The sequence below is a fragment of the Canis aureus genome, chromosome 36, assembly GCF_053574225.1.
Source record: "Canis aureus isolate CA01 chromosome 36, VMU_Caureus_v.1.0, whole genome shotgun sequence".
NCBI classification, from domain to species: Eukaryota; Metazoa; Chordata; class Mammalia; order Carnivora; family Canidae; genus Canis; species Canis aureus.
This window is the reverse complement of record NC_135646.1, coordinates 20,465,999-20,479,650: the sequence shown is the minus strand read 5'-3', so window position 1 is coordinate 20,479,650 and position 13,652 is coordinate 20,465,999. Positions and strand designations below refer to the sequence as shown.

The window sequence follows — 13,652 nt, the reverse complement described above, 5'->3', positions numbered from 1 at the left end:
GGATGGAATTTTTTTTGACCCACCCACTGCTCTCAAATGTTCTATTTTAAAAGTAAACAATCTCTTTCTGGTTTGGTGGGGGCTTCAGAGAATATCCGGTATCCTTTCATCCATGGGAGGTAGGCTCCCAACCCAAAACCCTGCCCATGTTTCCTTCTAAATTTATTTTTCTTTTCACAGCTCTTTCAACTTCTTTGTGTTATGTAAGAGAGAAAGTGCCTCTGCCTGTGCCACCTCTTTTTAATAGTTGTAAAAATTCATTTTAAGGAGAACGACTATCTCCTGGTATGTGAGGGAAGTAGGGATAAGAAGAGGCTGAAGTAGTACCAGGGAGCTAAACCCTAGGATGGCTTGTCAGGGTACATAATAATCATTCAGAACCACAGGTCCTGATATTTCAAAAGGATAGAAAACTGTTGGAAAGGGTCCGAGAATGTTTTGTATCTTGCCTTTTAAAACACACATTTATTTGCTAAATAAAGTAAATCACTTATTTTTTACATTCATAAGATGCAAATTCATAATAAAGTTTATTTGTATTTGAGTGAACTGTTAACCAAAGAATTGATACCTTTAAAATGACATTGAAATTTTAAGTACAATACAGAGATTAAGCATTAGTGTACCAATTATAATCAATCCTAGCTTACTTGCTTCATGATCTTAAGTATATCTTATAGAGTTCAATTTTCAAATTGTTGAAGTGAAAATAGTACCTTTAGACCAAAGGAATAGGACAGTTTTCTGGACCCTGGAAGTATGAATCTATAACATCTTATTAATCTTAAGTTTTAAATTGCTTCCTTGAACTTTTGTATAAAGTCCTGAAAACCAAATATTTTAGAATTTGATTATCATTTATTTTCAAAAGAAGTTTATTTTTACTTAAAATTCTTCCTAAAAGTAACTCCATGAAATTATGATCTAAGATAGCTTTCTAGCTATAGTTCCATCCTCTAGTGGCATATACGACAAACAAAAAGTAAACTAAAGGGGCACTTTCTGTGCCACTGTATCAAAATAATGACAGGAACTAATAAATTTATCCTGATGAGATTTCAGTTTGAATTTTCTTCTCACAAATCTAAAAATCATAGAACAAAGAGATATGGGAAAAAAACCCCGGAAAATCTCAAGCAAGCAACTTCTCAAATTTGAAAGTTAAGAAAACTTTCAAATTTAAGAGCTTTATTTTAATATTCAGCTACTTACAAGAATTATTGAGGCAGAAACAGTTTTATTTGGGTTTCTTGATATTGCAATTCAATGTTTACAATTTTCCCCCCTGAGCAGTAAGTAACCTCTTTCTAGGAAACCTACTATTAAAAGCAAGTTAAGGATTACTATTAAAATTAGTATTTCACAACAATCATTAAAGACACTGAAGCACTCACTGGGAAAATGTCTAGGAACTGATGCAATGTCATATATAATTCAAATGAAAAGAATTTTACAAACATCAATGTTGAACTTACAGATTTTTATTATCTATCCAAATAGCTACTATGCACACATTTTTATAGTGAATGAATAAAAAAAAAAGTTAGCTCAGCCTGAAAACAGATGTTTGGAATGAGGTCAAAAGCAAAAAGATCTCCAGACTTTAATTATTAAAACTATTTATGTATCTAAAAACTATGCTTCTAAATGACTGACCTAGTTCCTGTGACTGTGTTTAACAGGAAATGTAATAAAGTAAGATGGTTCCAGATATCAAACTACTAGGATAACACATGTTTTAAGATATAAAGGGATATTACAATTTTAACTTAAAATTTCAACTACTTTTTTTTTAAAGTTCCTTTTTCTACTTAGTCTGAGAAAAGTATCAAATAAAAGAAAGGAGAAATGGAAACATCCGAGTATTGCTTGCAACCACAAACACTCAGTGTCATAAGAATGACAAACCGGCTGCATCTAGACATAACACAGATCATCTCTTTGCGTCATGAAACCAGTTTGAGTTAAAGCACGTATACGCTAAACAACGGCTAGGGATACCAAATGCTTTAAAAGTCGACACCAAGATACTTAGGATCTTTATTTCAATGGACAAACTCTAAAAGGATAAAAAATACTCACTCATATAATGGAAAGTCTCTTCAGCAAGGACTGGAGAGAGGGCATCAGACGCATGATGCTGCTGGTGTGGAGACCGAGTCCAGTCTTGATTTTCATATAAAAAGAGAGAGTCTACTCTTAGCTTATACTGGGGCAGCTGTTCTTCTAGCAGACTCACCAGCTCAACTTCAGGGAGATCCTCATTGGAGCAGACATCTAAAAAGGAGATTCCATGTAAATGAATCCAGTATATTTCAATTTATTAGGCTACAGAGAAAACATCAAGTGAAATTAGTTTGCAAAAGTAGGGTAACCAAAGAAATGGTAGTCAGGAGAATTTCTCCAGTCATTTTTATTAATATATATTGATACTATAGTTGGCCTTTCTGTTTCTTTGATATGAAAACTTTTATAGTGAAAATAATACCATGAATTTAAAAATATACTGCTTGATAAATATAACTATGTTTTTAAAAATTAAAATGAATTTGAACAAATTTCCTCCTTATCAGTCTATTTAGTGTTGCTTAAAAGAGAGCTGACCTTAAATAACGTATATGCTTGGGGGGAAAAAGGCAACACCAAGCAACCAACAGAAAATAGCTAATTCAAAAGGAATAAAGTAACATACTCTTTAATAACAGATTTTGAACTCTGTGGGAGGATTCTTCAAAATTTGGAAAAATGCACTTTGGTATATTCTCACAGTAGCTAGATATAAAAAATTAACATTTATTGGTTAAATGTTAACCAGTAATGTTAACATTTCAGCACAGTGTTCCAGCACCAGTACTAGAATAAGTACTTTATCATTTTTATTTTGAAGATGTGGTACCTTTGAAGTCCTGAATACCTTTCACGTCACTACCCTCTCAGCCACACACCTCTGGCTACCTCCTGCATACACATCTCTGAACACACTTGGCTTTTCTGCTTTATGTGTTTGCTCTTGGCTTCCTGTTCCAAATACTGCATATCATTTAACACTTCCCAAATTCAGCAGTTTGCAAAAAAAGTAAATTTACCCTTTTGACATGCCTAGAATAGAGAAAATACAGGATGTCATATCAACCCTCACACTTTATAAAGAGATCTGGTATTTCCTTTGTGGGTAGTACAAAGAAACATATTCTAACTCTGGCAAACAACAACAAAGTTCTTTAAAAAAAAAAAAGATTTATTTATTCATGAGAGACACAGAGAGATAGATAGAGAGAGAGAGAGAGAGAGAGAGAGAGGCAGAGACACAGGCAGAGGGAGAAGCAGTCTCCATGCAGGGAACCCGATGTGGGACCTGATCCCGAGACTCCAGGATCATGCCCTGGGCTGAAGGCAGGAGCTAAACCGCTGAGCCACCCAGGCATCCCAACAAAGTTCATTTTTAAAAACCATATCTTAAAAGAGTAAATTTCTACTACTTGACCTTAACAATGACACTTTATTAAATCATATACAACACTAAGCTGACAATATCACATCCCCCATCTTTACCCAGGACAAGCAATGACTTCATAATTACAAAGATGAGGTACATTTAAAATCTTAGATATGGTTCTAAAGAAGCTCTCAACCTTTAGCAGGTCTTTTTAAAAGCCCTAAAACACAACCATATTTATTATTACAAATTCCATGTGATCATCCAAATTTTTCCTGCTATAAATATATCACATACAAGATTGTCAGTGTAATACTTGGAAGAAAAGAAGTTGACTATAAATACATGCAGAGCTAAAAATAGGTTGTGAGCAATTCAGGAAACAAAATTTAACATCCATTAAAAGAATTTTTATTTCCTAGAGATTGTCTTTTATTTTTTAGAGGATACCTCTTTCATTTTAATTGCTTAACAAATCTTTAGTGTAAATGACATTTTATTTTTTTAATTTTATTTAAATTCAATTAATTAACATATAATGCATTATTGGTTTCAGAGATAGAGATCAGTGATTTATCAGTTTTATATAATACCCAGTGCTCATTACATCACATGCCCTCCCTAATGTCCATCACCCATTTACCCCATCCCCCTATTCCCTCCCCTCCAATGACCCTGTTTGTTTCCTATGACGAAGAATCTCTTATGGTTTGTCTCCCCCTCTGATTTTGTCTTGCTTTACTTTCTCCACTCTTCCCCTATGATCCTCTGTTTTATTTTTTTTTTTAATTTTATTTATTTATTCATGAGACACACAGAGAGAGAGGCAGGCTCCATACAGGGAGCTTGATGTGGGACTAGATCCCAGCACCCCAGGATCACCATCTGAGCCAAAGGCAGACGCTCAACCACTGAGCCACTCAGGTGCCCGTCTGTTTTATTTCTTAAATTTCACATATGAGTGAGATCATATGATAATTGTCTTTCTCTGATTGACTTATTTCACTCAGCATAATATCCTCTAGTTCCCATCCATGTCATTGCAAATGGCAAGATTTCTATTTTTTTTTTTAATGGCTGAGAAGTAGTCCCTTTCATATATATATATATACACACCAAATCTTCTTTATCCATTCATATGTTGATGGACATCTGAGCTCTTGTGGACATTGTTGCTATACACATGGGGGTTCAGGTGCCCCTTCAGATCACTATATTTATATCTTTGGGGTAAACACCTAGTAGTACAATGGATCTTAGGGTAGCTCTATTTTCAACTTTTTGAGGAACCTCCATACTGTTTTCCAGAATGGCCACACCAGCTTACATTCCCACCAACAGTGTAAGAAGGTTCCCCCTTTCTCCACATCCTTGACAACATCTGTTGTTCCCTGACTTGTTCATTCTGGCCATTCTGGTTGGTGTGAGGTACTATCTCTGTGGTTTTGATTTGTATTTCCTTGAGGCCAAGTGAGGTTGAGCATTTTTTCATTTATCTGTTGGCCATTTGTATGCCTTCTTTGGAGGAACATCTGCTCCTGTCTTCTGCCCATTTCTTGATTGGATTATTTGTTCTTTGGGTGTTGAGTTTGGTAAATTCTTTATAGATTTTCAATACTAGTCCTTTATCTGATATGTCACTGCAAATATCTTCCCTTGTTGTGTCAGTTGTCTTTTGGTTTTGTTGACTGTTTCTTTTGCTGTGCAAAAGTTTTCATCTTAAAAAAAAAAAAGTTTTCATCTTGATGAAGTCCCAATAGTTCATTTTTGTCTTTGCTTCCCTTGCCTTTGGAAACATGTCTAGCAAGAATTTGTTGTGGCTGAGGTCAAAGCGGTTGTTGCCTGTGTTCTCCTCTAGGATTTTGACAAATTTCTGTCTCAAATTTAGGTCTTTTATCCATTTTGAGTCTATTTTTGTATATGGGGTGGGGAACTGGTCCAGTTTCCTTCTTCTGCATGCAGCTGTCCAATTTTCCCAGCATCATTTGTTCGAAGAAACTGTCTTTCTTCCATTGGATATTCTTTCCTGCTTTGTTGAAGATTAGTTGACCATAGAGTTGAGGATCTCATCCTCATCCTCATCCCAGAGGATCCATTTCTGGGTTCTCTATTCTGTCCCACTGATTTATGTGTCTGTCTTTGTGCCAGTACCATGCACTTCAATAGAGCTTGAAGTCCGGAATTGTGATGCTCTCAGTTTTGGTTTTCTTTTTCAACATTCCTTTGGCTATTTGGGGTCTTTTCTGGTTCCATACAAATTTTAGGATTATTTATTACAACTCTGTGAAATAAGTTGATGGTATTTTGATAGGGATTGTATTGAATGTATAGATGCTCTAGGTAGCATAGATGTTTTAACATTATTTGTTCTTCCAGCCCATGAGCATGGAATGTTTTTCCATTTCTTTGTGTCTTCCTCAATGTCTTTCATGAATGTTCTACAGTTTTCTGCATACAGATCCTTTGCGTCTTTAGTTAGGTTTATTTCTAGGTATTTTATGGTTTTTGGTGCAATTGTAAGTGGGACTGACTCCTAAATTTTTCTTTCTTCAGTCTCAGTGTACAGAAATGCAACTGATTTCTGTGTATTGATTTTATATCCTGCCATTTTATTGAATTGCTATGTGAGTTCTAGCAGTTTTGGGGTGGAGTCTTGGGTTTTCCATATACAGTGTCATGTCATCTGCAAAGAGTGAGAGTTTGACTTCTTTGCTGATATGGATGCCTTTTTTTCTTTTTGTTGTCTGATTGTTGAGGCTAAGACTTCTAGTACTTTGTTGAACAGCAGTGGTGTGATAGTGGACATCCTTGCCATGTTCTTGACGTTAGGGGAAAAATCTTTATTGCGGTTTCTCTTCCTATCAACTCCTCTTCACCCCACAACATGTTTGTTTAACAAAATTGCTAACCACATAAATTAGAAATTGTCTTTTAAGATGCATTAATGAAATTCTGAGAAAATTCAAGGTTACCAATTCCCTACTCACAAAGTTACTTTTAAAAACACATATACACTTAAGGTTTAAGATTAAATATCCTTGACTAGCTCCTTCTATTTGCTTTTGTATTTTTGATAATGTACTATTTACTACTCTCCTGATTATCCAGTCTTAACAACTTCCTTGATGACTTTTTAACTTCCAAATGTTCCCTCCACATGTCTACTTCTTTTTAGCTACATTGTGTCTATTTAGATTCAAGGATTCCTCTTGCTTCTCTTGAAGAGCCTCAAAATTGTTCTGGCCTCATTACACTCAAATTTTCCTCTACTTCTTCACATCTACATTATGTCACTCTCCTATACAAGACTAACAGAGGTCTGAATTTCATCTAGCTAGCCATTGGAGAGAAACTTTATGAATATTTGGGATAATTAGTAAACATCTTAGAAAGGTCATGGCTTCTCTTAGCAGGATTAAATTAATGCTAGAAGAAAGCATAGTACAGTATGATCTAAAGTGTGACCTAGAGAACTCCATTACAAAGATTAAAAATAAGCCTCAAAAGGATGGACCTTATTAGCAAGTAACTTAAGGATCTGTCAGAACAGATTTTAAGTCTTCCAAGGAAGACAAAAAAAATCTAAATATCTAACAATGTGACATTCAAAATATTCAGCATTTACTAAATATGCAAAGAATAAGCGAACTGTAATCCATTACCAGTAGTAAAATGAGTCAATAGGAATAGGCCCAATAATGACAAAGTAAACAACTTAAAAACAGCTATTATTAATATGCTCAAGGATTGAAAAGGAAAACATAAACTTGATGAAAAGAGAACAGAAGCTATATCAATCTTTATAAAACCCAAGTAGAAGTAGAGTACAATATCTAAATTGAAAAACTCACTGGATAACATTAACAGATTAGACATTCTCCAGAAGAAAAAAACAGCAGTAGACATGAAGACATAGTAATGTAAACTATCTAAAATGAAGCATAAAGAAAAAAAACTGGGGAAAAAAATGAACAGGTCATCAGTGATTTCTGTATCAAACAGTCTAATGTATATGCAATTGGAGCCACAGAAGAGGAGAGAGACAGAGCTAAAAGATTATTTGAAGGAATAATGGCTGAAATCTTGCAAATTTAATTAAAACTATAAATCCATAGTTCAAAGAAGCTCTACTCTAAGCAGGATAACACAAAGAAAACCCAAGAGAATATGTAAAAAGCAGAGAGAAAGACAAAGGAAACATTACATTTGAGGGAACAAAGACAAGAATAAACTCATCAGAAGCAATGCAAAATAGATGACAATAGAATGCTATTAAAATATATAAAAAGTCATCACAGAACTCTATACTGAAAACAGCTTTCATTAAAGGTGAAAAAAGACTTTTCAGACAAGCATATTGCCAGCTGACCTATAGTACAAGAAATATTAAACTTCCTCAGGCAAAAAGGACACAAAATGCAGAGTTCACTCTACAAAAAGAGATAAAAACTGACAGAACTGGTAAATCTGTATGTAAATATATGACTTTTATTCTCACAATTTATTCAATTTATAAATGTTTAGAGTAAAAACAGTAATTATGTATATAACTTGTAAATGTAAAAGACATAACAACAATATATAGAATGATGAGGAAAGAGAAGATTATTGTTGTAAGGATATCATTTTATGAAATAGTATAATGTTATTTGAGGATGTACTGCAGTAAGTTAATAACGCATATTGCAAACACAGAGCAACCACTTAGAAAAATGAGAAATGTACCTACTAAGTCAATAGTGGGATTAAAATGGAATCCTAAACAAAACAAAGAAAATGAATACCCAAAACTCAGGAAAAAAGGAAAAAAAAAAAAAACATTAAGTGGAACAAAGAGAAAATAAATAGTAGTACAGAATTTACTGACTCAACCAAATTTATAATTATATCAAATGTAAATTGTCTAGGGGTGCCTGGGTGGCTCAGCTGGTTAATCGGCCATCTTCAGTTTAAGTCATGACCCCAAGATCCTGGGATCCAGCCCCTCATTGGGCTCCCTGCTCAGCAGGGAATCTGCTTCTCCCTCTCCTTCTCCACCTGCCCTCATACTCTCACTTGCTCTCTCTCAAATAAATAAATGAAATCTTTAAAAAAGTGCAAATCATCTAGACACACCAATTATAAAGTAGAGATTTTCAGATTGAATTTTAAAAAAACAAGATCTAACTATAAGCTCTCTATAGATGTCCTTTAAATATTTAGGTAAGTTAAAGGTAAAAGGATGAAAAATGCTATCATACTAATTCTATACAAACTCTTTTCAAAAATAGAGGCAGGAATATTTTACAAATCATTTTATGAGGCCAGCATTATTCCAATACCAAAACAAACACATGCAAAAAAAAAGTACAAGCCAATAGTTTTCATAAATGGGGCACAACGCATACACACAAAACATTAATACAACAAATCCATAATCTATCAGAAGGATAATACATCATGGCCAAGGGGGGGTTTCCCCACAAAGTTGGTTTAAAAATTCAAAAGTAGAAAAAATTAAAAAGTCAATAGAATTCACCATTAACAGACTAAGAAAGAGAAACCATCTCAGTAGTGGAAATCAGGCATTTGACAAAATTCAACATCCATTCATGACAAAAATCTCTTATCCAACTGGGAGAAGAAAAACAACCCCCTAATTTGAAAAAGGCCATTCTAAAGAAAACTAATAGTGAGATTGTAACTTTTCTCTAATATTGGAAATATGGCAAGGATGTTTGTTCTCATTTTTATTAAAAAAATATACTGAGATCTTGCACTATTCAAAAAGGCAAGGAAAAGAAAGAAAACACATCTAAAATGAAAAGGAACAGACATGTAAAACTGTCTCCATTTGTAGACAACATTATGATTTACAAAGGAAATTCTAAGGAATCTATAAGAAAGCTAATGAAACTAAGCTGGGCTGCCTGGGTGGCTCAGTCAGTTAAGTGTCTGACTTCTTGATTTCGATCAGATCATGATCTCAGGGTCGTGAGATCAATCCCCACGTTGGGTTCTGTGTTAAACATGGAGCCTTCTTAAGATTCTCTCAGTCTATCCCTCTGCCCCTCCCCTCCGCCCCCTCCTTGCTGGTGTGCTCTATCTAAAAAAAGAAAAATCTTTTAGAAAAAAAAAATAAGTAAAGCAACTTTGCTACTACTTATCTAAATGCAAAAGCAAAAGCCATAAAATTTTTAAAGGACAACAAAGGAGAATATCTTTGTGATCCTGAAGTATGTGAAGATTTTTGATTTTTTAGAAGCAACACAAAAAAACTAAACTATTATAAAAACCAAAATCAATAACTAGACTCCACCAAAATTTAAAACTTTTGCCCTTCAAAAGGCATCAGTATCTGGCTGGCTTAGCCAGCAGAGCACAGGACTCGTGATCCTTGGGGTTGTGAGTTTGAGCCCTACATTGGGTGTGGAGATTACTTAAAAACAACAGCAAAGATGAAAAGGCAAGCCCATATAGGAGAAACATTTGCAACTCATAAGTCTAACAAAGGACTTATATCTAAATACATTTACAATTCAATGGTAAGAAAAATTTTACAATGGGCAAATGATTTGAACAGACAACTCAAAATAAGATCCAGAAATGGCCAATAAGCACATGAATAGATAGATGCTCAACATCATTAGTCATGGGGGAAAAATAAATTAAACCCACAAAGAGATACCAGTATATACCTACTAGAATGGCAGTGATCAAAAAAACTAACATTACCAAGTGTTGATGCTGCAGAACAGAGGTCAGCAAAGCAGGCTCTAGCCTGCTGCCTCTGCCCGATTTTGTAAATCAAGTTTTATTGGACCACAATCACATTTGTTTTTTATGTATTGTCTATGAGTGTTTTTCTGCTATAACATCAGAACTGAATTGTAGCAATTCAGCAATGAAAATGATTGAGTTACTGATACATGCTGCAATGTGGATAAATCTCAAAAACATTTTGCTGCACAAAAAAAGCCAGACATAAAAGACACAGACTAATTTATATTAAATTCTAGAACAAGCAAATTTGATCTATTGTGACAGAGAGCTGATCAATGGTTGTCAGAGGCCAGTAGTTGAGAGAAGGGGGCTCTGGGTACAAGGGAATTTTTGGGAGGGCAATAAAATGTTCTACAACTTGACTGTACCAGTGGTTACATGAGTGTATATATTGTCAAAGCCAAACTGTGCACTTAAAATGGTCATACTTTATCTTAATAAAGAGATTACAATAAAGCTGAATTTAAAAATGGAAAAAACTTTCAGTTTGGATAGATTTCAGAATTTTTTGAAGTTTAGAAAAGTACTGCTTTGTGTATACTGTATGATATATAACAACTACATTTGGTTTTGTAGCAACATCCCATATTTAAATACATTAGTACATTTTCAGCAAACAAACATTCACACTAAGTGAGGCTAAGTCTAGAAATAGCTATATAGGTCAGGTTTTGTGGACCAATGAATTTTATAGCCAAAGTTAAAACTCTGGGTTGTTCAGAGTTTTTTGATAAGGGCTTACAGGCCTGTACCTGTGTTTGAATAACCAATCTATAGGTCCTGAGAACTTCTTAAATGTCATGAACTGTTGTCATGTGTTTGCAGGGTAAGCAACTCTGTCTTTGTGGAAGATATGAGTAGAAAGACAAAAGGGGAAGGGAAGTATGATGTGGTTCCTGCTGACCAGGGCTCATGCGGTACAGGAGAATCCGACATGGACAACATACAACACAAAAGGCAGATTTTGATAATTCAGTAAGAGACCAGGAGAAGGAAAGACTGATTCAGTTGTCTCTCAGGAGATCAGGCTGGAAAGTGAGGCCAGGGTTACAATGTGGCAGATCTTATACACTAGGAATAGCACTTCAATATTTATCAAACTGGACTCACCAGTGATACTTTCTGAGTCTCTGTGATTGATATTCATGAGGTTTTCTTCACCTGTTGGTGATGTAAAAATGGCATTCTGTGATTGACTCATGCAGGATCCTTTCTTGCTTTGGTTGACAAGGACGGCTTTGGTATGATTCAGAGTAAAGGAAATCCATCAAGCCATTTAATAACGAAATGGATCTGGTCATAGATATTTTCTTTTAAACAGCTTTTTTCTGATGAGTCAAATGACATCTGCAGCAATGAGTGCTCTCATGTGATTATCATACGTGGAGAGTCATGACCTAAAACAAAGAACACATTAAGTGACTTTAGAATTCAGCATGCTCTTTTATAGTGGCAGTCCAATTACCTGGAATCTGTCGCTGAGAATGCTTTCCTAGTGATGTAACATACAACATGGATAAATCTCAAAATAATTATGCTGGATAAAAGAAAGGAGTAAAAAAAAAATATACAGTTTATTATTGCATTTACATAATTTTTTTTACATAAAATTTTAAAAAATGTACACCTATCTACAGTAACAAAAAGCAGATCAGTGGCTGCCTGGGGCTGGGGAAGGGATTAGCAAAGAACAGGAGAAAAGTTTGGGGCATGATGAATATGTTCATTATTGTGATGTGTGGTGGTGGTTTCACAATTATATACACATGTCAAATTGTTCACTTGAAATAGATGCAATCTACTAATACATTATAATAATGTTAAAAAATTTAAAGATAATCAACTGTTTAAAGTAAAATAATATAGACATGGGGTCTATAACATAAGAAGAAGTAAAATATATTACAATACTTGCACAAAGGTGAGGAGGAGAAAAATGGAAATATACTATTATAAGGCTTTTATATTATACATGAAATAGTAAAATATCTGTTGAAGGTAAACAGCAATAAGTTAAAGATGTATACTATAAACTGTAAAGTAGCCAATAAAATAACTCAAGAATTACAGACAATAAACTGACAAAGGAGATGATATGGAATAATATAGTTTCTCAACTCTGGCACTACTGATATTTGGGGATAATGCTTTGTCATGTGCCTTGCAGGATTTTTAGCAGTATGTCAGCAGAATTTTCTCACCAGACCCTCTCCCAGTTTTAAAACCAAAAATGTCTCCAGACATTGCCAAATGTCCCCTGGTAGGCAAAATCACTGCCAGGTGAAAACCACTGATATAAAAGGTGCTCAACCTCATTTATAACTAACATAGATAAAAATGTAAAGAAATTATTTTTCATGTATTAGATTAGCAAACACTGTTTTATTATATCCCTTGTTGGAGAGGGGTCAATAATTGTTTTGAGGCAGCTTCAGCTTTCTCCAACAGCAGACCTTTGAACCCTCAGGTCTTGGCATATTTGTGATGCCTGGACACACTCACTGTAAAGCCCAGTATAATTTGATAATATTCAGTAAGACAGGATAGAGAAGCAGCACTCATACTGTTGATAAAAAGTACAAACTGGTACAAGCTTTTTGAAAGGCTAGTTGGCAATGTCTACCAAATTTTTAAGCGCACATACACCATAATTCAACAATTCTACCACTAGGGATTTATAATAGGGATATACTCACAAAGTATATGACAAAATATAGGCACAAGAATGCCCATATGGTATTTTTTTAAAGCATAAACACATGACCATAATGAAAATATCCATAAAGAAATGGCTTAATAATGGTACCAACAGAGGAATGTAATGCATTAAATATGTGTATACTTGAAAAAATTGTTATCAGTTAAGAAAACTGTTCAATACTAAGTATTAGCCTGGCTTTATATCAAAAGACAGTCTCTACCAAATAGTCTCTACTTAGCAAATTGCAGCTTCTATTTATGGCTAATTCATTCTCATGCATACTATTTATAGGCATTGTAAACATTCAGTGTTTTACAAGAGTTACCCCTAAGAAATGGAAAGAAACAAAACAAAGGCATTTAAAAGCAGATGAAAAATGGTCACTGAGGTAGAACAAAGCAGTGTTAGTAAACACTAGTGAAGAGAGTTTAAGAGGTGAAATGGACCACAGAATTAAACATTACAGAAAAGGCAAAGGACAGATTTGGTTTAAAAAAGGGGTACTAAAGGGATCCCTTGGTGGCACAGCGGTTTGGCGTCTGCCTTTGGCCCAGGGTGCGATCCTGGAGATCCGGGATCGAATCCCACGTCGGGCTCCCGGTGCATGGAACCTGCTTCTCCCTCTGCCTATGTCTCTGCCTCTCTCTCTCTCTCTCTCTCTGTGTGTGACTATCATAAATAAATAAAAAATTTTTTAAAAAAGGGGGGTACTAAAAAAGATAAAATAAAAATAAAAAAATTTTAAAAAAAGGG

General features: G+C 34.6%; 1 protein-coding gene across 2 annotated transcripts in view; it reads right to left on the bottom strand.

Annotated features, from left to right (window-relative positions):
* Nucleotides 1-13,652, bottom strand: part of TRAK2 (trafficking kinesin protein 2) — a 64,990-nt gene that overhangs the window by 28,073 nt on the left and 23,265 nt on the right. For both annotated transcript variants that reach the window (XM_077885423.1, XM_077885422.1), the window contains 2 exons: nucleotides 11,309-11,595; nucleotides 2,083-2,277 (listed from right to left, as the gene is read on the bottom strand). In XM_077885423.1, coding sequence (XP_077741549.1) covers nucleotides 2,083-2,277; nucleotides 11,309-11,399 — 286 coding nt within the window. In that variant the 5' untranslated portion in view covers nucleotides 11,400-11,595. The remainder of the gene's footprint in view (nucleotides 1-2,082; nucleotides 2,278-11,308; nucleotides 11,596-13,652) is intronic.